The sequence below is a fragment of the Camelus dromedarius genome, chromosome 4, assembly GCF_036321535.1.
Source record: "Camelus dromedarius isolate mCamDro1 chromosome 4, mCamDro1.pat, whole genome shotgun sequence".
Taxonomy (NCBI): domain Eukaryota; kingdom Metazoa; phylum Chordata; class Mammalia; order Artiodactyla; family Camelidae; genus Camelus; species Camelus dromedarius.
This window is the reverse complement of record NC_087439.1, coordinates 91,220,013-91,247,047: the sequence shown is the minus strand read 5'-3', so window position 1 is coordinate 91,247,047 and position 27,035 is coordinate 91,220,013. Positions and strand designations below refer to the sequence as shown.

Here is a 27,035-nt window from a genome sequence, read left to right as displayed (position 1 = left end):
GGGTTTTCCAGACATCTGATCGTATCACTTGCAAATAATGATAATTTTATTTTCTCTTTTCCAATTTTTATATTTCTTATTCCTTTCTCTTATAATTATATTGTCTAGTACTTCCAGAGTAAAGTAAACAATAATGATGCTGGAAGGTATCTCTGTCCTACTTCTGACTGTAAAGGGAATGCTTCTAATGTTTCCCCAGTAAGCATGAATCATGGCTTACTTTATACATAGCATCTTTATTTCTCCTTAACATTTCTTGACTCATTCTCTTCCCTGAATACAAAATGTTTCTTTTAATCTATTGTTTTTTTTTAACTGAAGTATAGTCATCAGTTCCTGATGTACAGCATAATGTTTTAGTCATACATGTACATACATATATTCATTTTCATATTCTTTTTCGCTATAAGTTACTACAAGATATTGAACATAGTTCCCTGTGCTATAGAGTATAAACTTGTTGTTTATCTATTTTATGTATATATGTATATATTAGTATCTGCAAATCTCCAACTCCCAGTTTATCCCTTCTCACCCTCTTCACCCCCTGGTAACCATAAATTTGATTTCTATGTCTGTGAGTCTGTTTCTGTTTTGTAAATAAGTTTATTTGTGTCTTTTTTTAGAGTCCACATGTAAGTAATATCATATGGTATTTTTCTTTCTCTTTCTGTCTTACTTCACTTAGAAGTGACAATCTCCAGGTCCATTCATGTTGCAGAATAAAATGGCATTATTTTATTCTTTTTATGGCTGAGTAGAATTCCATTGTGTATATATATGTATACCACAACTTCTTTGTTAAAAATGTGTATTCCTCTTTCATCGCCTAATATTCACCATCAACTCTACATCATCCAAAGACCAAAAAACTCAGGATATATGAGAATGAGCGAACTAAAGGAGACCTGAACTGCTAATGGTTGACAAGATTAAAGGCTGTATTTTACTTGTGAATCACTTTCATGAGCAGTCTGCTTCGTCTAGAGTAGAAGCCAGTGACTGAAATCAGAATTGTCATTGGCTTGAGCAGCTTGGTGCTTATGGAAGTACAGAAGACTTAAGAGTTTTTCTGGGTGTTTTTACAAATAAGTTGTTTTTCATTTCATTAAGGAAAAAAATACGGTAATTTTAAAAGCTGTAATAGAAACAAGAGCAAATTTTAATCTTTGGAGAAAAGGGTAAGAGAGAGCACAAAGACTAAGGCAGTAGTCTTATCCTGATCATGGGGCGGCAGCAGGAATAGTGGAAGAAGCTTAAGCTTGAGAGTCTGACCAGCATTCCAAATCCTGAGCTGCTCCCTCTCAGCTGTGTAACTTTCCTTAGGGTACTTAACGACTCTGCTTTATTGCCTTTCTTAGTCCCATCACACAATGAGAAACTGCCATTCTTTGGAACAAGTTTTGCTGTACAGTGTTTATGGCATTATATGAAAAAGACAAAGGGTGTTTCCTTCTCTCAGTGATAGAAGTAAAGACTAGTCACACTTGATGTATTTTAGAGAGACTTTCTTGGAGTCATACGGTTGCCTTTGCCCTGTGATTGGTACATCTGGGGCAGTTATAGCCAGCCTCTGCCAATGATAATTACTGTGTCTTTGTTACTCCCGTTTTCCTCTGTCATGGTTGCCTCCACTGGGGTGTTCTAAGATAAACAAAGATTTCTTCCCACCTCCTTTTTTCAGCTTGTTTAGCGTGGCCTTGTGGTAATCGTAACACTTGATTAGGTCCACAAAAGGAGACTCAGCTCTCTTGATTTTGCTGGTTCCTCTCATGAGAGACTTCAAACAAGTGTCCAAACTGACCAGCGAGCATAGAGGTGCCTGGGGCAGTGAGTCACTGTGCCCAGATGAGAATGGGGGATAGGAAAGTGTGTGAAGAAGAAAGGGAGACTAGAGAGATGTTTGGGCCACAATGTAAAGAATTTTTTTTATGTTACCTTTTTTTTTTTTAATTCTTTTATTGTAACTCTTTTTTCCTTAATGGAGGTACTGGGAATTGCACCCAGAACTTCGTGCATGCTAAGCACAAGCTCTACCACTGAGCTGTACCCTCCCCCCTTAGAATTTTAAATACTAAGCTAAGAAGTTAGGAAATTTTCTCTAAACAGTGACAATCTTTTGAAGGTTTTTGAAGAGGAAGTAATGGTATGATCCAGCTTGTATTTTAGGAATGTAACTCTAGTCACAGCATATTAGCTTGTAGAGTCTAGACAAGTGGTACTTAAACTTTATTACACATAAGAATTGCTTTTTAAAATGAGCATCCCCAGGCCTCACCTGAAGAGATTCTGATTGAATAGATCTGAGAGGAGGCCTTGGAGACAGCATTTTTAATAAGATCATCAAACCACACTTTGAAGAACAATGGACTAGAGATTAAAGGAGAGAAATTAGTTGGGAAGCTATTATATCAACAATATAAAGAAAAAATACCTTAAGAGAACTAGCTTAACAATATGTGCAAATAGAAGAAAAACTTATTTTCTAGTGATTTTTCTCAAAAAAAAAAATCCTACCTAACTCTTAATTTTAGTTAATACATATCAGTCCAGAGTTCTGTGTAAAATGTGAGTAAAGTAGAAAACCAGAAGGAATTAAAGTTAGATTTTTGAAATGCTAAAACTAAGGGAGCCATCCCTGCCTTTGTTTTCAAGTTAAGCTACTTAAACCCCTAAATACAATTTCTGCCCTCTATATATCTAATTTTTAATATATCCATATTTACAGGTATAAAAGTAGAATTAGGTCTTACCTTTATTCAACAAAGATGGGGAAGGAAATGCTGATTAACACATGAACAACACAAAGGACTACAACATATTTTCTAGGAATTAGAAGGTTTTGATAATGTTTGATAATAAAACCAGTCAAACATGAATTAATACACCTAAGCTTTCAATGACTTTTCCCTCATTGAAGACTATAGAGCATTTAAGATAATATGTGCTTTTATTAGAGAATTTGAAATAGCTAATAAGAAGTTACTTCCCTTTTTTTCGCTTTTTCTAACCCTGAATAATTATAATGTAATAATGTCCTACATTTGTATTATGTTTTACAATTTATACGCCATTTTTCTAGGCATTTCGTATAATCCTGTAATAACCTTAAGGCTTTGGTATTATCAGTGGTTGACAAACTAAAACTCAGGCAGGTTAAATGACTTATCTAAGATCACACAGCTGTTATGTGGCAGAAATTAGACCTAATCCAGGTTTTCTGCTCCAAACCAATTTTGTTTTCCCCTTTCAGCTTTTCCTTATGACTGTATACTAAGATACCCTGTGGTCTCTGTCTTCACCCCACAATCCAGATAAATCCCTGAGACTTGCAGGTGAACAAAAAATACTTAGTGTTGAAATAGTTTCATGTTGGAGATAAAAATTTAGATATCAGAGCACCTATCTGATTAAAAAAACCAACTGGACTGATATAAATAATTGGATTAAAAGATAAATAGGAGAAGAGACAAATCTCCACTGCATAATTCCAAATAATTCATATAGTTATTCTTCCTTTAAGGAGGTGGAGCGTAACTCCGCACCCCACCTTTAATTTGGGCTCTGTTCAGTGACTTCCTTCTAAGAGTAGAATATGGAAAGGTGGAGAAAAGACCATTTACGGTGGAGAAACCTGACAAACACTACCAAGTGATCAAGGTCAATATCAGCAGTGATAAGTCATGTTGATAGTATGTACCCTTGACATGATGTGATGAAAATGACACTTTACCTCAGTGGTCCTCTCCCCAAAACCCACAACTCCAGTCTAATCATGAGAAAAACCATCAGACAAACCCCAACTGATGGACACCCAGAAAATACCTGACCAGTGCTCCTCAACACTGTCAAGGTCATCAAAAACAAGGAAAGTCTGAGAAATTCTCACAGCCAGGAAGAGCTTCAGGAGACATGACAACTAAATGTAATATGGGATCCTGGATGAGATCTTAGGACAGAAAAAGGACATTACATTAAAACAAAGGAAATTGCAACAAACTGTAGACTTTAATTAATGATATCATATCAGTGTATACCATATCAGTTGGTTCATTAGTTGTGTCAAATGTAAGATGTTTATAATAAGGGAAAGTTGTGTGGGCTATATGAGAACTCTACTATTATATAGCTTTTCTGTAAATCTGAAACTATCCTAAAATTAAAAGTTTATTTAAAAAATAAAAGACTAGAATAACACCTGATAAGCCAATTCCCTTCGTGGTGAATTGCGATGAAGTGAAATATTATACATCTTCCATCCTTGGATTGGTATCAGAGTTAGAGTTAATATCATTAGAGAATTATCTCAGTATTAGTGTAAATTACCTAGCTTGAGTATGAACTGTTTTGAAGGAAATGAGTAAATAAGCTCTTTGAGTAAATAAGTTCTTTGTGTTTAAGTAGAGAAAACCCAGAAAGTTATCAGAATAATGCTCAAATATAAGGTGACCCTGAATATTAGGGAATCTCTTATCTTTTCAATGAAAAAAATATTTTTAAAAAGGGATGTGGATGGAATAGATAAATGTACGTTTTTACATACGTATTTAAGTCCATAATTTTAATAAAATATATGAATTTAGAAATATTATCCCCCATGCTCGCTTCAGCAGCACATATACTAAAATTGGAATGAGACAGAGAAGATTAGCCTGGCCCCTGCACAGGGATGTCACACAGATTCATGAAGCATTCCATATTTAAAAAAAGAAAAAAAAAGAAATATATCCCCCCACTTGTCACTTTTTATGAAGCAATATTGCCAAAATTTTTTATGTGCAACTTTGACGTCAATATTGGACACATAGTAGGTTGTCAACAAGTATTGAATAAATGATAGTTTGAAGTCAGATATATGGAAAGCCCTGGATCAGTCTGTGAGGATCCATTGAAGGCTTTTGACCATGAAAGTAATTCATAAAGGTGGAGTGGGATTTAACCTTTTCTCAGGGGAGATGAAGATGTCACAAATCATCTGCTTAAGGGAGGCCAGGGTGTGGCCAGGTGATGGCATGGGGACACAGAAGGAGCCCTGATTTAGGAGGTAGTCAGACCTGGATTCAGAAACTGCTGAAGACTGAGTGGTCCCAAGAGTCTCTGAGGAGGTGCCACTGAAGCCAGAACCTGAGGGTATGAAGAGTAAGGGCCAGAGCTCTCAGGTGGGCATCACAGGTAGAATGACTCTATTATGTCGGAGGCAGGGAAAGGAGCCCACTGTGACCAGAGCAGAGTGACTGGGGGACCTTGTAAACCATGGAAGGGACTCAATTTTTTTTTTAAGTACAAAGGAAAAATGGGCATTGACATCTAATTTACAGTTCTAAGAAACCACTTCCATGAGGAGAATGGATTGGAGGAAGAGGCAAGAATGGAAGCAAATAAAACCATCAGGAGGCTAGACTGGAGATGATAATGATTTAATAATATAATGATAATAACCAACACACCACTTACTAAATGCCCAGGCACAGTTCTAAACACTACATGAACCAGCTCATTTAAATGTGCTTTCCAGTTAGCACCCTCTTTCCTTCTCAAAAGTACCACAGTTTGGATGATACATTCCAGGAAACTGTGAATCAGCCAATTAACGTTTTCAGAGGGGTTTGATAGTTGGAGTGTTGTCTCCTCTCTACCCATCAATTTCAAACCATTCTATGAAAACCACTAACTAAGGCAACTCTATAATACAATATTAATTAAAGTAGGAAAAACTGGAATCTCATCTCTAAACTCCCTGAGCTTCTTCCTTTTTGTTCCCTTCTGTCCTGGCTCTTCTCTGGGTTCTGAGTTGTATGTGGGCATTTCTATTTGTCTCTTATTCTCAGTGTATTTTTTTTTCCCACTCCCTGTGTCTCTCTTTCCCTGTTTGTGTGTGTTGTGTGTTTCTTTCCTCTTTCTCCTCTTTGTCTTCCCTACCCCGTCTCTCTACTCTCTTCCCTTCCCCTAATCTCCCTCATTCTTCCCTCCTCAACTGGCCAGTGAGGTACTAGCGTGTACAGTGGATCTGTTCTGTTTAATATATAAAAATTGATGTTGCCTGTTTCCATTTAAGACTGATTCAGACTCCCAAGAGCCAGTGTACTAGTTCCAAAATGCTTCTGTAGATGATTGTTACAAAGTATTTTAAATCTTTTTATCCCAGTTCCTGTATTCACATTGCTTGAGGAAATTTAGCTAGCACCCCACTTATCTAACTGGTTTCTTCCAATGCCACGCCTTCCCTTCCCACTCCACCACCACCTCTGGACTGCCTTCTCTACCTCAGGTCTCTCCTCAGCCCCTGCGCTGGGCAGCACCTAAATCATACCAGACCACATCTGTTCTTTAAAACAGAAGAGGACTTATTAAACCTTCCATGTTGAGCCAAGTGTCTGTCATTCTTCTATAATGTTTATCTTAGTTTTTCCCTCTGTTACTTTTCCTAAGGCTTGACACTTCACAAACTATTGCTGTTGCTCTGAAGCTTATTTTAAAGATGCTTTTACATATGAGAGTGCCGCTTTTATATGCCTGGTTCCAAATAAGGGACTACCAGGGACAGCTCTCTTCCGTGCAGAGGCTTCCCTTAGTAAAGGAGCATTCCTTTGTGCTCATCCTGCATATAAATCACCAGGGAGCTTTTAAATGAGAAAAGACCTGACTGACCCAGAAGGTGCTATTTATAAATAGTCCTCCAGCCCCCCTTCCTTAAAGCTTGTCCACCTAATCCTCTCCACTCTCAAGATTGGAAGTGATTTGACCTCTGAGTCTTAAAACTCAGGCTCTTTTTCTTTTAAAAATCTGGTTGGCAAAAGCTGTTAAAAATGTTTTCAGCCTGATGATGATCAGCCATCAGAGCTTGCCTTTCATTTCCAACATTTTTAGCCAAATATGCTTCTGCTTTTGAGGACCAGCTTTTCTCATTGTTATTATTTTGAGACACCTACCTCAATAATTTTTATTTCTTTTTACTGATAGGCTATTGTGGATTAGAATTTTTATGATTTAGAGAGCTGTTCCCAAATGACTGCATCTTTGTCATGAACTGAGAGCCTTCCTTTTCATCCCTAAAATCACAGAACTTGGAGGGGCTCTAAATAGCCTCCATCCCAACATCACTGGATGGAGCTTTGTTTGCATTTCTCTAATCTTGTATTATTTATTTAAGGCTAAAATCTCACAGGTTTTGTTAGGATTATGAAATGAAGCACATGATATAGACACTAATAGATAGTTTTCCAGATTAGGGTACATGCAGGAAATGTCTAATTGTTGAGCTGGCTAAAGACACTTTTTAATATATTTTCCAAAAAGGTAATTAAGTCCTTAATCTGATTATTTATAAAGAGAAGAGATGCTTGTGTTAGGGAAATAAACCATATATTTTTAGCAGCTTCTCCTCTTTGCTATAAAATGGAGGAAACTTACATTCACTATCCATTAACTATCAGAGAGAATACTCTAATTTAAGGCTTTTTTCTTTTTATCCACTAATAGATTGAAGAGTAAGTCCTGGTCCCAGGCTTTTTACTTGCTGACCTGGGCCAGGGGCAGTAATACTTTTTCTGAAAGGTGCTAGATCTGATCCATCTGTTGCTTTGTGAGGAGAGCCACTTCTCAAAGGCTTTCCTTGCAGTAGACTTACTAGAATGTCCTACTTGCATGTGAGTCTGGAACTTTAGAAGTAATTTTAGCTTTGTTGTTTAAGAAAGTCTGGTGTCTAGTGTGGCTGTATTGGTACATAAGAGACTATCTGTAGAAAAAGAATAAAAAACATGCACAGAGCAGGCTGAACAAGTACTGTGTCTTCTGAAACCCTTGGGCTTAAATGTCTAAGGCAGCTCTGTTCAGATCCAAGCTCAGAGTGGACTTGATAGAGCAGTAGTACTTACTATTTTATTTCTCTAGCTGGGGAAGCTTTCTCCTAATGTATATGGAGACTCTGGAATCGGTAAAAATGTGTGAGTAATTAGGATTATAAGACATGGCCTGAGCACATATGTATCCTTTTGACTTGCTTTTCAAGTTAGTGGTTAAAAAAAGAAAGTGGAGTTTAGAAATACAAAGCAAGAGAGAAAACCACATAGGTGCAAAAGAGCAACAGTAGCAGCAAGATAATGAGCATACTAGGAGAGTTAGGATTACACACACTGAGAGGACAGTAACACAGCCAACACAACTTCAAAGCAATGGTGGGTTCAAGTCAGGGGACAGTGCACAAGCTGGTTGAGGGCACAGGATGCTTGGGGTACCCATCACATTCAAGGCACACTACTGGATAAGGATAACCATTGGTTATCTTTTGTGACTTTTCATATATAGCAGCAGAACTTTTGGAAAGAATCTCTCCAGAGGGTTAAATATAGTAACATTACATACATAATGATGCTAATCAAGCGTGTTGTTCAGGGTCCTTCACCATAAGCTGCCCAAACAATGGGAAGGGTTCTCAAAGGCTCTCTGGTGCTTTCAGAACTGACTGGCAGCTGGAGGACCAGGGCCTGCAGCAACAGCCACACTGCAGGAAAGGTCAGGTTGGCACTACCTGCTTGCCCTACCCTGAAGAACTGCTGATTTTTCCTCAAATCCTTGTGTGACTACAGCTTCAGGGTCCCAAGTGTCCAAGCCTAGGTCAGGTGCTTGCCCACATCTGCACCTTGACCAGGAGAGAAGGATCTGGATCTTCTAGTTGTTACAGTGCAAAGCAGCCACTGCCTCCCGTGGGGCAAGGGAGGCCGCAGGGTAGGGGTTGGGAAGAGGGTTTGGTTGCTAAACAGCCAAAAAAAAAAAAAAAAAAAAAAGAAGAAAAAAATACACATGTAAACTGTATCAGCTATTTATCTGAAGCTCAGTTTCTTTTAACCATCTTTCTCAGGCTCAGCCTACATGCATGTACAACATTAATTTTCTTTTCCTTTAATGATTTGTCCATTGGTTTTAAAAATAAAAACAAAAAAACTTAGGACTGTCTTTTTAAATTTAGTCTTTGTTGTTATGAAAGTTGTACATGTGTATCTACCTGGTTTCTAGTGAAGAACAACATTCCATGTGTTCCTACTCCTGTTGTCTACTTCCCAGAGAAAACTATTTTCAATTTTTTCTAGTTGATTTATTTGGTGTTTATCTTGATATTTCTAAATAGCACACTGTGGTTATATAATGTTTCCATTTTAGGCATTATTTATCAGCTTCCCACGATGGAAATGAGTTTTGTCCTTTCTCAACACTTTATACCTGACCACTCAGACACTCTTCTCCTTCCTCCATTGTCCCAGGATAATTGTATTGGATCCATAGTCTGTGTTGTTATTATTACTGCATCAACACTGCAATGAAGCCTTGTAGTATACTGTGACTACTACTTTCCCCAGTACTACCTTTTATTTTTCCTTGATATTAGTAATTGTCTTTCTTTTTTATTCATTTGCCTAAATTTTCTGTACTTGTCATTAATTTGACCTCCAAATCTTCCCTACTTGAATAACTCCTCTTTCCATATAAACACATTAGATATTCTATGAATTTCATCTTTTTTACATTTAATCTTAAAATCCTTCCCTGAGTATTCTGACTTGCTCTTGTCTGGACTTTGGACCAGTAGCTCTCCAGTCCTGCTAAGGAACTATTGTCTTGGGGTCTCCTTCACCATCACTCTGAGGACCCTCTTACCTGTCTCCTGTTTTAGATCCCTTGCTTCCTGGCTCTGATGTCATCCTCTTCCTTGGTCTTCCCTGTTGTTTTTTAAGGAGCGTATTACCATTAGTTTCTTGAGAAAGTCAAGTTTTTTTCAGTTTCATGAATCATTTCCCTGAGAATTTTAAAGACACTTTCTTTTTTTCTGTCCTCATTCATTCTGATTTTTTTTTTCCCATTCTGATTTTGACCCTTTATGTAACAACTCATTTTCCCTCTAGAAGCTTCTCTTTAACCTTGACATTCTGCAAGTTCACAAAGATGTGACTTGGGCCCTTACTGAATCTTTTCAGTTGAGAACATTTTCTTGAGTGTGTTTTCTTGATGACTTCCTCTCATTGGTTTGGTTTGGTTTTGTCTTCTGTTCTTTTTCAAACTCCTGTTAGTTAGATGCTGGACCTCTTGTACTGATGTCAAGTTTTTGTATCTTTCTTCTCCTGTTTTCTATCCTTGTAGTCTTTCTCTTTTTCTTTCTGAAAGAATCTTTTTGTCTTCCAACTATTGCACTGAGTTGTTTGGTGCTGCTATCCAAATGTATATTTTCCTAGAGTTCTTTTTTGTCCTCTGAATGTTCTTGTTTTTAATTGGTATTATTAACTCATTTATTGTATGATAAGCAATATAGAAATGAGATAATATAAATACATATGTTAGAAGGCATTTTTCTGACTGAAAGCAGTTATCAGTTGACCAATCTCAGAAGCTGTAACCTTGAGCCAGATAGAATACATAAAATTCAATTGTATATAATTTTTAGTATTTGTAAAGATCATGTTGCTGGTCATTTGTGTGTGTGTGTTTTTAATGTTCCTTTTTAAAAAGTTTGTATCTTCCTCTATAGTCTTTTTTTTTTTCCTCCAAGTTGCTTTTTTCCTCTTTGTTTTGTTCTGTCTTTCATAGTAAACACTTTCTTGAGTTTCTGGTGATCCTTGGTTATCTTCTCATATTTAAGAGCAGGCCACTAAATAGCTAACTTAAAAGGCCTGGACTTGTGAGTAAAGCTTGTGGACTGTGAACGTCATTGTAGGGTGATTTGCCTGAGTCATTTCCTGGGATTCCTCTCTTGTCTGTTTCTTTAGGTCTTTTATCTTGGCTGGTCAGATTCTGTTGGAAATTTTTAAATTTTACTCCATTCATTTTCTACCTCTTTCTTGCAATTTCTAGATGTGTACTGTCTCTGAGTTCTCATGTTGTTAATAAAAATACCTCCCCTGGATCTCTGCTTCTCCCTTTAGATGTCCTTTGCACTCTCCTACACATTCTTACTTGCTTTCTTGGCACTTAGCAGTTAGCCAACTTGCTAAAAAAAGTAAATGAGAGTTGATAGGAGCGAATCTGAGACACCTAGAGTACAAAGTAGAAATCACTTCGGTGCCTTGTTTTTCCTTAATATATTTGATCAGAAATTGGATGAATCTTCGGGATGCTGAGACAGGGAAGATACTCTGGCAAGGAACAGAAGACCTGTCAGTCCCTGGAGTGGAGCATGAAGGTACTCAGCCACCCTTTGTCCGCACAGGGCTGACGACTCGGGAGCAGGGCCCAGGCATCAGGGAGCTAAGTTTTAACACAGACCCACGAGGGGCCACGCCTCCAGAGGCACAGCATGTCAGTCCGCATGGTGCTGACATCCCTAGTACTTTTATTGTGTTTCTCCCACTTCCCAAAACCCACTTTGTACTGAAATTTTAGCATTAGAACATACCCAAAGATGTAAACTAAGATCTCAGGTTTTTTCCCTAAGAAAATTTGCATTTTTATCTCCCTAAAATAAGAGGAAAAAAAGTTAAAACCAACAGAAAAGAATAGAAAAAAGGTGCCCATTCAGCCCCCTTCCTGATAAGAGGAGCTATGTAAGGCCTTTAGATGCACTAAATCTGTTGTTACTTAAAGATCTTTTGGTCAAATGCACCAGACCAACTTGGTTAAAAAGTATAATTCTGTTACCAAGGCAGTCTCTGAAATTTAACATAGATAACATGTTCTTTAAATCAGCTGTAAAAAGTTCCCAGAAATGGTTTCAATTTTTTTTCTTTACCAGCCCGTGTTCCCAAGAAAATCCTCAAATGCAAGGCAGTGTCTCGAGAATTGAACTTCTCTTCAGCAGAGCAAATGGAAAAATTCCGCCTGGAACAAAAAGTTTACTTCAAAGGGCAATGCCTAGAAGGTATTCTGCTGCTTACATGCCTGAAATCCGGGCTTAGGGTGACAGGGACAAAAGTCAAGACCCAGTGGACTAAAGCACAGCTCTGATAACACTTATTTTGCAACTCAGTTTGTGATAGGGTTCCAACACCCTGGCAGGTAGGGGAGCCCCAGAGAAAAGAAGCAAAAAGAAAGCTGGCAACTACAAGGGGCTTTGAGCCCAACAAAAAGGATTTCTGACCCTGGTGGACCTGGGGTTGGTGCCTGCTCTGTCACTGATGTGGGGTTGTAATGTTGTCATAAGGAAGCTGCTGACTGGGGCCTGGTTCAGGGCTCTCCACACGGTCTCGGACAGATTGGATGGGCAAGGCCACTCCGCCTTGAGTTTTCACAGTGAAGTGTATGAGTGCACATATGTGTCTTAGAGCTGAAATTCCAAGGGAAAGGGCCTATTCTGTACTTCTGCTTATAATTTACAGCCAGCCTATGTCAAAGAAAATGTTGCTGGCCTAGTTCTTTAGACCCCAAAGCATAGGGAGCAGGCTTCTGGTGTGGTCCAGGGAACAGCCTGAAGGGGGCTCCCATGTCCTTTCTTGTGCCTCTGGTCTGGGAGGTTTCTAATGGCTTCATTGGTGGTTCTTGGGATAGGAAGAGGCTTGCTCTAAAGGAGGGGATCAAGGAGCCCTGCAGCTCTGCCCAGGGCACCAGCTCACCCGCTTTTCCTTCTTCCTTCAGAATGGTTCTTCGAGTTTGGCTTTGTGATCCCTAACTCCACAAACACCTGGCAGTCCCTGATAGAGGCAGCGCCTGAGTCCCAGATGATGCCAGCCAGCGTGCTAACGTGAGTGAGTGGGCTGGAGAACTGGAGTGCCTATCAGTGGGCATCTCAGGCATGTGGGACTCGTGGTCCCGTTCAGCGGACAGGCAACTGAGGTTGAGAATAAGGGTAAAAAAGTATCCAGGGGTATCCAAGTTTACAGCTTACTGACTTTTGTCATGTGAAAAAGACAGTGTGATAGAATGGAAAGAATAAAACTTTAGATTAGACCTTTAGGCTAAATTCCTGATTAACCCTGACTAGCTGTGAAATCTTGGACAACTTACTTTACCTCTCTGGGCCTTATTCTTCTCCTCTATAAATGTAGAATTAGTAATTCTCTCTCACAGAGGTATAGTGAGGATGAAATGAGGTGATATGGAAGGAAACTGGCACTTAATACATATTAAATCTATGCTAATTTGGTTTCTTTCCTGACTAGCAAACTTCTGGTGCTCTGTACTTTGAGTAGCCTTCAACGGAATCTAACAAAGTCCTAATTCTGTTTTAGACGATAATGTTTGGTTATAGTTTTTCAGAGACTAGCTTACCACTTTAACAGCTTTAATAACTATGCTTCCTGCTCAAAGAGTAATCAGTTTGTTCTTTGTCCGAAACTGTCTGTCAATAACTGACCACCTACCATTTTCTCTTGGGAAAAGATATTAGTCTTTCAGAGGTTTTAGTAATATTCCTGGTAACAAATTATTCACACAGATAATTGTGTAATATTGGATAATGTCTTTAAACGGGTCCTTAATGAAAGCCACATTGAATTTGTAAATAGATGTTATTTATTTTATGTCTTTGTTTATTTTATGTCTCCCTTCCTCCATGCATTTGATTTTTCTAAGAGATTTTTAATTATAACAGTAGATATTTTTATATTCCATCAGCCAGTCAGATCTTGAGTTCCTTACTTACCTATTTTATAATTAATTACCAGCAAAAAATGTATCTGCTTGCTATCAATTACCCTGGAAGAGGACAGTGTTGTATGTAGAAGGGCATCTTTTAGATTTTATTAACCCTTATTGGACTTCTTCTTGACCAAGTCTGATTTCTTTCAGGTACTAACACCAGTCAGTCTGTGATAACATATTTATGTTATGAAAGTCATGTCCTAACTTTTTAGAACCCCCAAACAGTACCACTGTTGCCCTTAACTTGGTTCAAGAGTAGTTTGGATTGGAAACACTGAAATACCAAGAAAAATGAAATTGCGCTATGTACAATACAGGTGCATCTTTTGGAGTTCTTGCATCTTAAACCATAGAAACTGACTCTGCCTAACATGACAGAGTTGAAAGGGTGGGACTGAGACCTAAGCAGCTTGAAAGACGCAGGTGGCAGGAAAGGTGGATGGTTTCCTCAAGGAGCAGCTATAGAAAGGATCCTGCTCAGGGGGGAGAGTCTGATTGGCCCACATTACATCTTATGCCCAGCCCTTTGCCAGGTGAGGGAGGGGCCACTTGATTGACCCATGGACTGGAGATAGGGTAGTTCCTCAACAGAAGAGCAGGGTACTGTTACCCAAAGTGAGAATAGACACAGCTGTCCACTAGAGTAGGTTTTTTTTAGGGAAAGATACCACCTCTAAGGTCTGTAGGTTTCCATGTGAATCAGAAAGTTTGCTATATTTATAAGCACACCTGTGTGCAGAGCACTCTACTAAGGGCCTTAAGTATACAGTGGATTAAGACATGCTCTCTCTCCTGATTTCTGAATTAAAGACACAAGTTAAATGTCATGTTAGACATCTAACCCTATATGGACACAGATTTTAATATCCCCAAGCCAGGGTTATAGGTGAGTGCATGTCCATGGGCCCAGCAAACCCAGATTGAAACCACTTTGCGGAATTGAAATCTGTTGCCTAACACACTCACTCTTTTGCCCTCTCTTCTTACTTATAGTGGGAATGTTATCATAGAGACAAAGTTTTTTGACGACGATCTTCTTGTAAGCACATCCAGAGTGAGACTTTTCTACGTTTGAGAGAAGAATGTGTGTGCATTTCAAGAATTTGTTTTTTTAGGGGGAAGGAGGAAACTGTTTGCTTTTTTCCTCCATATATTTGATTTTTGACACTTCCACCCCGAATTCCCTCTACGGCAAAACCCACCTGCAGCCACCAGGGGACCAGCGTGTAGGTAACCAGATGGCCTTTTTCTCTCAAGCCGCCATCGTCCACTGACCAGACTAAACTCCCAACCCCAGTCCAGGGCAGAGGGCATGCCTCAACTCCTTCCTGGAGTAGACACAGGGACAAACACACCATGAGCTATTCTTGTCACCCTCCCTGCCTCCTTCTTGGGCCCTGCAGGCAACACTTCTCCCTTTGGCCCCTGGTTTTGGAAAATTTCATGTTCCTGACCCACATTTAGTTTTTTCCTACCATTTCTATTTCAAACATTTAACTTGTAAAATAGACTGTGATATTATTATTACATAATGAATTAAAACATATGAATTAAAATATTCCTACGTCTTTAGCTTGACACTGCTTTCATCTCTCCTTTTCTTGGAACATGAACTTGGCTCCATGATGGGAGGAAAGACATATAACAGACCATAGGATCACAGCAATGTTTTACCCCAGAGAGCAACTGATAGACCTTGTGGTTCCTGAGTGCTCCAGTTGCTGCTTTCTAAGAATGTACAACGTACCCAAACAAGACCAACGCTTAACATTTGTCTTTTAGACATGATATTTAGTGGTTCTCTTCCACAACACACATGCACCCTTTGTTTGTTTGTTGTTACTGTTTTTAACTTTTCACTTTCTTTTATTTATTTTATTTTTTAGGGGATTTGGGGGGGGGTCGTAATTAGGTTTATTTATTTATTTTTAGTGGAGGTACTGGGGATTGAACCCAGAACCTCATGCATGCTAAACAGACACTCTGCCACTGAGCTAAGCCCTCCCTCTCTCTTCTTTTACAATGTGCATTTGTTCAGGAGGTTTCTAAAAAGGTTGGAAGTTCTAAGTTAGTAGAGTAGGGACTCCTGTATTCCTAAGTGAGAGGATAGAAGTTACAAAATGAGGAAAAGGTCTCCCTAAACTTACCTGGTGCGCACTGGAAAAGCATCTGGAGGGGCGGGAGGCTGCGAGGCCTTCAAAGCCGTGGTCAGAGGAAGCCAGTGTGGGAAGGAAGTGATTCTGTCTGCAGTGCTTTCACGTCTGACAATAGAGAGCAAATTGAAAAAGGTTCTTTTTTAGGCACCTACCTCTGAGCTGCTTTCACTGTCCTTTTAAAAATACCAGCAATTAAAAGTGTTCTGACTCCCAAAGTAGTAGGGTCTGAGGCCAGAGGAGGGAAAATACACTAAGAGAGAGGCCTTTTTGGTGTAGCCTGCTCCCAGATTCCTGCTCTCCGTCCATCTGTTACCGCCAAGGGCCTGTTTGCATCTGTGGGTGGGGAGGAAAAGCAGTACATTTTTAGTGACTTATCTCTATCTTTCAGCCATGATTCTGTTCCTTACATTAGATCCGTTATCTTCAAAAGCTAATTTTTTTAAATACCAAAGGTTGGATTAAAAAACAAGGTGAAAATGAGTCAAGCTTTCTTTTTGCTTTCCAAAAATGCCATGTCTTTTCTCAGAGTGAACCTGTCTCCTTCCTTTTTCCTGGGTTGTATCTGCTCCCCAGAATCCCATCAGGGAAGGCTCTCAGGGGCCTGGACACATTCCGATAGAGAAAGGACTTCCCAGGGAATGCTTCTGACCTGCTTAGATCTCCTTCACTGCCCTTCCCCGCTCACCCACCCAGCCAGCACAGTCAGGGACAAACTTCTTTGCTAGCTGCTCTGAGCAAAACAAAAAGAATTGTAGCCCAGGCATTCTTAGACACTTACCGTATCTCCAGGTACATATGCTCAGGAAATAGTTATCATTGTATCATGAAACAAGCAAGGCAAAAAAGTGTGTACTCCAGGAACAATGCCGATCGAGGGGTTCCAAGCGCGGGTGGGATTTGGGCAGACGTAGGGTATGGCTGACTGCTGTGGTGGGAGGAAAAGAAGGGAAGTGGTACAGGCCAGGGAAGAACTCACCCGAAGGAGAGGGCACGGGAGCTGCAGAGACCAGGACCCTTGGTATGGTGAGGTCAGCCCTTGTAGAGTGGGTGCAGGTCCAAAAGCCTGACAATCTGGGGGTTTATGGATACATAAAGGCCACAAAATGTTGGAAGGAGAAGCATACAGATCAGGTCTGGCACAGTATACAGCCATTGGTTCTCAAACATTCATGGGCACCCCCACCCCCAGAGATTCTGGTTCAGTAAGTGTTGGACCCAGAAATCTGCCTGTGAAAGCACCCTGGGTGATTCTTCTCCAGGTGGCCTGTGGACTATACTTTGAGAAATATTGATAGAAGCATTTAGTGAATGTTAGAGACATACATACATACCCTATAAGTGAGATCTCCAAGCAGCATGCTTCAGGAACCAAGGGAGGTCCCAGTTCTGACCTGTGCAGGTAAGGGGAAGAGTTCAGTTGCTCAGGGCAATCAAGAGGAACTTTTGAGTCTTTAGAGGAAAGGACTGGAGAATCCCAGGCGGCCCGGCCTTTGAGAAAGACTTGGGAGAACTTAAAGACTCTTTCAAACATGGATGTTTGTTTAGGTTTTCTGCGTGGTGTGAGTGTTTTGAGTAACTTCGGTGATGGAGCACATGGTGAAGCTTCGAGTCTGGCCCTAGTTGAGCATAAAGGGTGGAGGGAGCTCAGTCTACCAAAGAGGATCTGGCCATATTCAGGACATTCTTACAGGCCTATTATGTGTATCAGTAAGATGTCATGCAAGACACAGGCCTGCCTTTGGAGCTTTGTCTCTAGTAGAGCAATTATAAGTGCCTGCCAGGAGAGAAGGACAAAGTGGGCATTTAAAGGAAGAAGAGATTACACACAGTTCAGAAAAAAACAGGAAAGCCCTCTTCTCTGGATCCTTCGACTCAGCCTATAAAGCATTCAAGTCACCCTAAAAAATAACTAGATTTTGAAAAATAAATCTTTCCTTCAATCCTGCATGTCCTTTAGCTCCTCCTCCATCCTTTTTTTCCTCTACGGATTCAGACTTTTCAGAATTGTTTCTACTCACTCTTTGCACTCCCTGCCTCTCATTTACTCCTCTGCTGTCTGGCTCTGGTCTATGGCCTCTTCTCCTGGAGCAGTGAACTCCACTGAGCCACTCTCCCCATCCAGTCCTTCTTGCTTTATCTGCTGGGATTCTGGAAGCCACTTCCTGGGTGTCTGCTCCTTGCTCCTTTGCAGGCTCTTCATTTTCTTCCAACTGCCTTGTCCCTAAAATGTTTGTTGGTGGATTTGGAATTTTTTTTAGCTATTATATATTGAGAATGTGCTTGTGCAGATTCTTTAAGCATTATCCATTCATTCCATACATACTTATTGAGCACTTTGTATGTACCAGACACTGTTCTAAATGGTGGAGACACTCACTAGACAAGATGAGTCAGGTCCCTACCATTAGATTCTAATGAAAGGAGACAGAAAGCAAATAAATTCAGATAGTAGTCAATGCTCTGAAGAAAACTGGGCAGTGCAGTAGCAGCATATCTGGAACAAGGAGGTGAAAAAAACAAAGATTCCACATTCAGCTTTTGACCCCAAAACAGGATTGACGAGTCCCCAGCAAGCCAGAAGTCTGGAAAGCCAGGCTTTACTCAAAAGAAAAGATTTTTTAAATCTCTTAACCTATCATCAACAAATGAAGAACCATATGTGCCGTACTTGGTGCAGCAAAGAATTCAGGTTCTGACAGGGGAGGAGTGAAAGCCTATCCCTTCCACCTGGCAAAGGATGGAGAGGAGGGATGATGAAGAAGCAGGGCGAAGAGGTCCAGGGCTGATGTCCTTGCTTTCCTTCACCCCTGGGCCTGGATGGGAGGAGTGAGTAGAAACATCTGCCCAGGTGTGGGGGAAAGATACTCACTTCCTGGAGGTTAGTGGGGAGGAAGGGCTGTCCCACGATCCAATAGACAGAGGCCTATTGACTTATTGTCATAAACATCTCCCCCATCTTGTCCTCCATCCCCACGGCCCCTGCCGCAGTTCCTGTAACCATCGGGGACTGGTCCAGCTGACGGCATGGCCTCCCCTTCTGATTTACCCTTCACATTACAACCAGAGGCAGACCCAAGATGTGCATCCGATCACCAGTCCCTCCACATTGTCAAGTTTATTTTTAGAATTTCTTGCTAGTGACTTGTTGTTTTGCAGCATTCAAAATGCACTGTTAAATGATCCTCAAAGGGAAAACATAAAATGGCTTAGCAGTTCTTTTTGCTGCTTTTATTTGGTCTGAAACTGAGCAACTTTGATTATAGCTTTGAATAAACTGAGGGATGCAGTGGAGTGGAGTGAGAAGCAGAAATCTGGTAAATACATTTGGTATCTAAACTGCCCACCAAGACACCCCAGGGCACTGCAGCAAATTCACAGGGCCGCCATAGGATCTTGTAGTTTTTGAAGGAAATGCAGTGAATGGGACATCTGTCATACACTGTTCAAAACTGATGTGACCAGGAAATGAGAGTGGTAGTGTCCAATCTGATTCCAAGATTTAAGAAGCTGTGCAGTGCCCAACAGGCACACACACCCTATTAGTAAGTCATTGTGATTATAAATGAAATAAACATGTTTTTTCTCTCAATTTAGGTGGCTTTTTCTGAAATAATATGACAGCCACTAAGTTGGGTAATAAATACTTAAGGTTTTTGGACCTAATACTTAATGAAGAGAATTGTTAGTTATCTCCTTTGGTCTAGTAACCCACCACCACCACCACATGGGTATTGACCACCCAGCTCTGAACTGTGAGACAGCTCGTGGTTTTTTGGAATGCTTTTAAATTCTTGCACTTATTGAAGGAAATGTATTCAAAGTAAAAGAAGGCATTTTACTCAAATTTCTTAGAATGGCTTCTTAAGTGGCTTGGTTTATTCACATCATCCCCCAAATAGCTATTCTCAATTATAAGAAGATAAACAAAATTATTGAATGTTTCATATATATTATAATTGTTACCTTCACATTGGGTTAAAGTATGTATCCTTAGCTATCTATATGCTCTCGGAATGGTGCACAGGCCACCCTGGTGGAATCGAGCTATACGTGTCTGGTCTACCTATTTACAGAACTGGAATTTCATTTCATTGTTTTGTGTTATTGCAGAAGTTAATAATGGTCATTTTTTTCTTTCATGGTACATTGTTGGTCACACACATTGGTTTCTTGGGGCCCAGCCCTTGGTCAGAATTAGAATCCATATCATGTCTTCTGGCAGATTGTCTACTAACTGTTACTCTATTTTAATTGGTTTGTATTCAGCAATGATCTACAATGCATTTGGTACAATTAGGCTACGGTTTTTCTTGGAGGGTTCACAGTTGCTTAAAAGTAGACATTTTATGATGTTGCAGTGGTTTTATGACCATAGTGATCCTCAAACGTTTTCAGGCTCAAGTGGTATCATTATGGCACAGACTTCCAGGAGTTTGGTTGTGGGTTTGGTGGCATTTTAGAGGAGGCACACAATCATTTGCAGAGGAAAACCTCCTTGGCCTCCCAGGGAGGCAAGTAGCCGCTGGGAGTGTCCTAAAAATGTCATTGCATAACAAGGGACTACCAGGTAAAAGTCCAGTCACTGTTTGTGACTTTGGCGTACCCCTGAGCAGAGCAGGAAGATAATAGAAAGCCCACCCACCTAATAAGCAGACCCATTTGGTGCCACAGTCAGTAAATGTTCTGTCCTTAAGATGAACTCAGACCACACTGTCTCCAAGGAAAGGAATGAGCTTTTCCTGGGGAGATGCTCACCATGAGGCTGACTGGCAGAGCAGCTCACCGGGGACAGTGTTGACAAAGGGATCGGGATTGTAGAATCCACCGTCACTTTCCCATGTGACTGAGACCCACCCTTTCTCAGCACCTTCCAGATTAGGTGACTGCCCAGCACTGCTGTCCAGCAGGCCTTGGCCCCGGGTTCTAGTGGAAACCACAAGAGTCCGACTCAGGACATTGTGGGAAGGCTGGCAAGAAGGACCCAGAGAAAAACCGAGAAGGGGAGAAGTTTTCCTAGGATTCAGAATGGCACTGCAGATGGATTTCTATGTCAAAAAAGTATGTACATATTCTTTGATTCTTGATATATAGGGTCAAATGCTTTCTTGAAAGGTTTGTACCAGTTTCCACCCTTTGTTGTCCCCCGACATACTGATACCAGTCACCTCCTGGGCTGTGTTGACAAGGGACACTGCCATGAGCATACGCCCCAGGCCACCTGCAGCCGAGGGAGCCTGCATGAGGCTCATGCAGGGCTCTAAGAGCCAGACTGGAATTGGTTCCCTAAGGAAGCCTTTCCCATCATCTGCTTAGTTCAGCAAATATTCCCGGAGCCCTGGTGATGGTCCTTGTGCAAGATCAGCTTTTTGTGGACATGAATGTCCTTCAACATGTTAATAGGCTTTCTGTGAAAAAAAAAAAAAAATCTGGCTCAAATAAGTTTGGAATGAGCTGCATTTTAACCTTGTTCTTGGAGACTTCTTAGTATATTGAAGACTGAGTTCTGTAGAAAGAAAACACTTTTAACATTGTTTAACCCAGTATTTCTCCTAATTGGACAGATCTCACCTCTTAGGCACATCTTAGAGCAGAGAGACAGTTGGGAGGCACCAGGCTGCATAAAGGTTAGGATCCCACCTCTTACCCAGGAACCTCACAGAGCAATCGAGTTAGTTCAATGAGACTGCTTGGCTGTGAGGCACCGGGTGGGAACACTGGAGGTTCAGTGGGTCAGAGAGCCCTGGGGCTGCAGATGAGGGAAGAGGGGCTCCAGGCCAGGGGTGCAGGAGGGCAGCCCCGATGGCCCTGGGCCACCCCCCCCCCCCACCAGTTGGGCATGAGTCGAGCAGTACTCTGCGGTTCTGTTGAGAGATGAGCCATGAGCTTCACAGCCTCTTCTGAGGCTGATTCACCTCCCTCTGTTCCCTCTCAGCCCGGAACCCCCACCAGAGACGTGACCCCCCACACCTCCATGCCCTCCCTCTTCAAGCTGTCTGCTCATGAAGGCCCTGTTGGCCTTGGACACTGGAGCCTGGAGCCTTGTAGTCTCTTGTTTACTAGTATGACTCAGAGACCACAGAAAACCCAACCTGAACCAGCCTAAGCTAGGAAGATATTTACTGACTTGTATAATTTAAAAGTCCAGAGATTGTTCTAGCTTCAGGCACAACTAGACCAGGGGCTCAAGCAATGTCATCAGAACTTAGGGTTCCTCTGCCTCTTGGCTCAACTCTGGTCCTATCTGTATGGGCTGCAGCCTCAGCTTCTCACTCAACTGCCTGAGTTCAAGGCCCAAGGCCCAAGGCCCAAGCCCAAGTTTGTTCCTTTCCAGCAACTCAGTCAAAAATTCCAGAGCTCACTCTGATTGGACCAGCTTGGGTCATGTGCCAGCTCTGAGCCAATCAGTATGTCTCGGGGGGACCGTGGGCACTGGCCAAGACTAAGTCATATCCTGTCCATGGGGCTTAAGAGTGGGAGAGAGGAAATTCTCCAGGAGGCAAAGTGGATAGTTTTAGGAGATTATTGCCAAGAGAAGGGTGACAGGATGGCTGCTGGTGGCAAAAACAACAGATGTCCCCAGTACCTTCTGGAATCCTCACCATCAGTTCCTTCCTACAAAGGATCTGCTCCCTGCCAAAAGCCTCACAGCTGAGCCCCAGCATGGGTGCATGTGAAATGAGGTTGTCTCAAGTGACCACCTGGCACTTCTTGTTGCTATGGCAGCAGCCTTGATGGAGAGTTCATGAGGACATACACCCTCCACTCTGGGTTCTTGGCTATGCTCAGGACTTTATGGAATCCACACCAGCCAGCCACTGGCTGCTAGGCTTTCTCCATAAATAACACATACCATTCACCCAGTATATAAGGTCAATGTTCCAGGCAGCCTTAGAATATATCAGCCATATTTCCTGATTTGAGCTTTTATCACCTCTCTGAGCTCAGACCAGACCCTGTGGCATTGGCTGAGGTCTCTGGAGAGGATAGCCTAGGGACTCCCCTGGCCCTTTCCCTGGCTGGCCCTGCCCTTGCCTTCAAAGACTTGAGGTTGGGAGGGACAAGCAGCCACACTGCAGAAATGGACTACCCCAAGTAAAGCTGTTACCATGGTTTCCATCCTCATGAAGCAGCATCCACCAGGAGGGGACCAAGAAGTGGCCAGGGGCCTGAGGACAGGGCAAGCCTGTGTCCAGGACAGGGAGATCACAGAGGAAGCTGGCAAAAGTAGGCTGAGCATCAGGGCCCTGGAAGGACCAGGATCTAGAAAGCCTTTGGACCCCTGGCCAGCAAAAGAGATGTGGAGACAGCACTGGATTCTGGCACTTGGGCCTGGGGCAGCCTGGCAGACAGCTCAGAGTTTCAGAGTGCAGGTGGGAACCCCTGACCCCCAATTCCAAGCAGCTGAAGGCCCTGGGGCCACACTCAGGGCAGCAGCCTCTGTGAGGAGTCCTACAGTAGGGCCAGAAATGGCCAAGAGCTGAGCCTACCCTACGAGGGCACTGCGCACACTAAGCATTTGAACAGAACCAAGCAAGAGGGAGCCCAAGGGGCCAGAACCGAGGGAAGGCCCATGACTCCAGAGGAGCTGATCCTGGCCTCAGCTCTGGCTCTAGGGAGGCCTGGGGTCTCCTCTCCAAGAAACCAGGTCCCTGAAATGGGCCATCAGCTGCCCAGAGGGAAGGCATGGGGAATAACCACTGACTTTTATGTCTGACCAGGGTGCTGGCTAGAGAGGGAGGAAGATCTTGCTGTGAGGGGTGGGGGTTGCTGGGGGTGTGTTCCCTAGGCTAGGGCCCACTGAAGAGCTCTTCTCTGAGCTGAGCAAAACGGGGAGCCCCTGCAGTTCCTCTATGTCCACCAGAGGGCGCCCATTCCTCACAAATCTTCCAGCTTGGGCTCCTTGGGCACCCTGTTCTTGCTTTTGGAGACTTTGGGACTAGGATCAAGGTGACCCTGGACCCTGAGGCCATGTCCCAGGCAGTGATAAACTGTACTAAGCTCAGGACTAGAGAAAAGTGGGTTCTGCTGAAGGTAGCAAGGGCTGTTCTAGGCCGAATCTTTAGAGGGGTGAGGCAATGCAGATGTTACTGGGTGTGCAGGGAGTTAGCACAGATGTGGGACCCTATGAAAGGCAGCCCTAGGCCATGGCACAAGCCGCATGCTATTGTTCCCATAATGCAGAGAAGACTGAGGGCTAGCAAGGTCCAGTTATTTGCTCCATATTAACATATCTGCATGTCTGTTTCTGTACAAGACCTTCTAAAGCTCTGGCCTCCTTTCTGGGGGTTTGGGGGGTTGTAGTTCCAAACTGGGTTAGATCTGATCCCAGCTCCGTATGCTGTCTGTTATGTGGTCTTTCTGGACCCCTTCCCCTGCCTCAGGAACCCCCTCTAGGCTTTGGGCCTTGGGAACATCTGCAGGACTGAGCTGCCCTGAGCGGCAAGACAGAAAGCAGCTGGGCAGTCTTGCCTCGAGGGGCAGCAGCACAGCGTTGCAGACACATGGGATGGACACACAGGTTCAGAGGGTCCCTCCTACCAAAGCCTTGATCTGACCTTGACCCAGCTTGATGTGAGATGGGCAGCCAGGCCTCCATACTGAGTCCTCACTCCACATTCCACAGGCTACAACCCCTGTGAAGGGCCAGGCCCTCCCAGAGCGTGGGCACCTGACAGAAACCACGAGTGTAGGCACAATGAGGTATGGAATGGTGTCCCACCACCAGGAGGTGCCCTGTCATGTGTCTCCTGCCCATTTCTGTTATCTCTGGAGCCTAGAACGGTGCCTGGTACAGAGAGAACCCTCGGTGCGAGTGGATGGATGGATGAACAAATTAATGGAATGGACAGAATACTCACCAGGTGCTGGAGAACTTGGTGAATCAGACATGGCCCCTGACCTCGGTGGGCGACAGCCAAAAAAAAACACAAACTGATAAACACACATGCTCACACTGAAAATTGCTGTGACCAACAGAGAGAATTGGGACGGGCCTTCTTTAGACTGGAGACCAGGGAAGGCCTCTTAGGGAAATCATGTTTGTATTGAGACCTGACATGGAGTGAGTCCTGAGAACTCTGGGAGTCAGGCATTCCTGTGGTGAGAAAAGCAAGTGCAAAGGCCCTGAGGGAGGACCAAGCCTGCCATGGACACAGGAGGTTGATGTGGCTGGTGAGCAAGGGAGGCCCAGCTTGGAGCAGAGGGAGAGGGGCCCTTGTCTTGGAGCTTTCACTTCCATGGAGTGACTGAACCCCATTTGGTGGGCTCCCTGGTATGACCAGCCTTCTGTCTTGATCTGCCCTCTCCCTGGCCCACCTTGGTCACACCTTATCCTTGATTCCCCTGGCCCAGCCCAGGCCTCCAGACCTGTGCACCCAACAGCCTCTGACAGTTTACCTCAAAAGCAGTGAGGCCACCACACAGCACCAAACCTTCATCCCCTGCACCTTCCAGATGGTAAGACTTCTCCCTGGGCTGGAGGGCTCAGGACTAAGTCTGGGATCCTTGGTGGGACCTGCCTCCAACATCCAATTCATCCTTGAGTCTAGACATTTTATCCCATGTGATGATTTAAATATACCTGGTTCTCTCCCTCCTAGCATCTCCCCTCAATCCAGCGCTTCCCACCCCAACCTCTGCAGATGTCACTCCAGTGCTTTCCAGGGATTTTTCCTATTTAAAACCTCTATGGCTTCCCCAAATCCTACCTCGGTACCTGGCTCACAGAATGCCTGTCCCTGGCTGCCCTGTTTGCCCATGCGCCCTCCGTCACCTCTTGCATGAGGGATGCCCACGCACGGCTCATCCTCCCCACCTTTTCTTCATCCTCCTGGCCCTACCAGTCTCAGCTTCAATGCCAATGCCCCAAGGGAAGCCCTCCCTCCTTTGTCACGTCCCCTTGTCCTTGTGTTCAGAGCACCCTTATCAGTGGCCCAGGATAGCAGATTGTCCTTAAGGAGTTTTAATGGGTGCATGGTTATTAACATCTGCCCCTCCTCTCGTCCCAACCCCCAACTTGGCATCTTGAAGACAGATGACTCCTTCATGCAAATGGTGGAGGCCTGAGAGGCTGGAAGGGAGAAACGTCAGGATGGGGTGGGAGGAATAGATGAAATACCCAAGGTCTCCTCCCCTCGGGAGGTGCTGGAGTCCCAATGGCTCGTTCTTGTCATAGGCAGTAATGTGCCCCCACCTGTCAACTCGGTCTAGGCAAGGAACCCCCACATGGCCACAGTGCTGGAGGGTACATGGCTTCTCTGTCCCTATCCCCTCCTCTGCCCACAGCGACTTGCAAGACTCAGAGGTACTCCAGGCTGAGGAAAACATCCCTGAAGAAGTAGGGATGACCTTCCCTTTCCTCACCCCCGTGATTATCTCACTTAGACCGCTTGACACCAGAGAAGCCTCTTTAAGACCATGCTTAGGAGGGACAGAGGCCAGCATCACCCAGCCAGCAGTGGCAGAGGAGGCAGGTCCTGCAGCCTCTCTTACCTTTAAATTGAAGCCTGTTCCCAGCACCCCCACTGCTGTTTCAACTCCCCCTGACCCCCCCGAGAGAAGGTACAGCCACACTATGGTGCTTGCAGGGGGCTTCAGATTTGTGGACCCCAGAAGGTTCTTAGAGGGCTCTTATGTCACCTGAGGGTTCAAGCTTGAGGTCACTTGATCTGCTGTCACTGCTCACTTGTCTGAAAATCAAAACAGCTCATCTACCACCTCCATCTGTGTTCAAAGGGCAAGGTGGCCCACCCCTCAACTAACCAAGTCACTTGTTTCTCCTAGAGGCCAGAGATTAGCGAATGCAGGGCAAGGCTACACTAGTGACCTGGAAGAGAAGTCCTAGAGAGACCAGAAGGTGCCACATGTCACCACCAGGGGGAGCCATTCTGTGGCCAGGACAACCCAGTGAGGCCTTTGAAGGCCACATCAGCTGAGGAGGCGGCATCCCTGAGATCTTTGGACATGGGTTCACACTTGGCCTGTGCCACCCCCTACCTCACCCTCAGGACCCACCAAGGGCAGCCCCTCCAAGTGCCTGTAACTGTGTACACCTTTTTCCAGGGAACCCAATGACATGGTTTTACCAACCTGTCTCCCCCTTTAGCCGGTAACTCCAGTGCCCCCACCATATCCCACTAGCCAACTGCAGCTCAGTCCTTGACCACCATGGTCACCCACCCCTCCCTGTTGTTTTCAATCCACTGTCCCCAAGGACAGCTGGGCCAGGGCCAGAGTTAAGATCCTTCCCTCCTCTCTCCCTGCCCCCTCCCCCAGAAAGCCTAAAAAAACCAAAACAAAAAAAAATCAGGCTCGAGACAG

General features: G+C 43.3%; 1 protein-coding gene and 1 non-coding gene across 2 annotated transcripts in view; both read left to right on the top strand.

The window, feature by feature from the left end:
* PDE6D (phosphodiesterase 6D) overlaps nt 1–15,120 on the top strand; it is a 45,118-nt gene extending 29,998 nt beyond the window's left edge. The window contains exons 2-5 of the mRNA XM_031452397.2: nt 11,079–11,167; nt 11,717–11,842; nt 12,556–12,661; nt 14,554–15,120. Coding sequence (XP_031308257.1) covers nt 11,079–11,167; nt 11,717–11,842; nt 12,556–12,661; nt 14,554–14,635 — 403 coding nt within the window. The 3' untranslated portion in view covers nt 14,636–15,120. The remainder of the gene's footprint in view (nt 1–11,078; nt 11,168–11,716; nt 11,843–12,555; nt 12,662–14,553) is intronic.
* Nucleotides 4,598–4,704, top strand: LOC116153205 (U6 spliceosomal RNA). Its single transcript, XR_004136993.1, has one exon. It is a non-coding gene; the product is annotated as a U6 spliceosomal RNA (small nuclear RNA).
* Nucleotides 15,121–27,035: the final 11,915 nt, after the last annotated feature.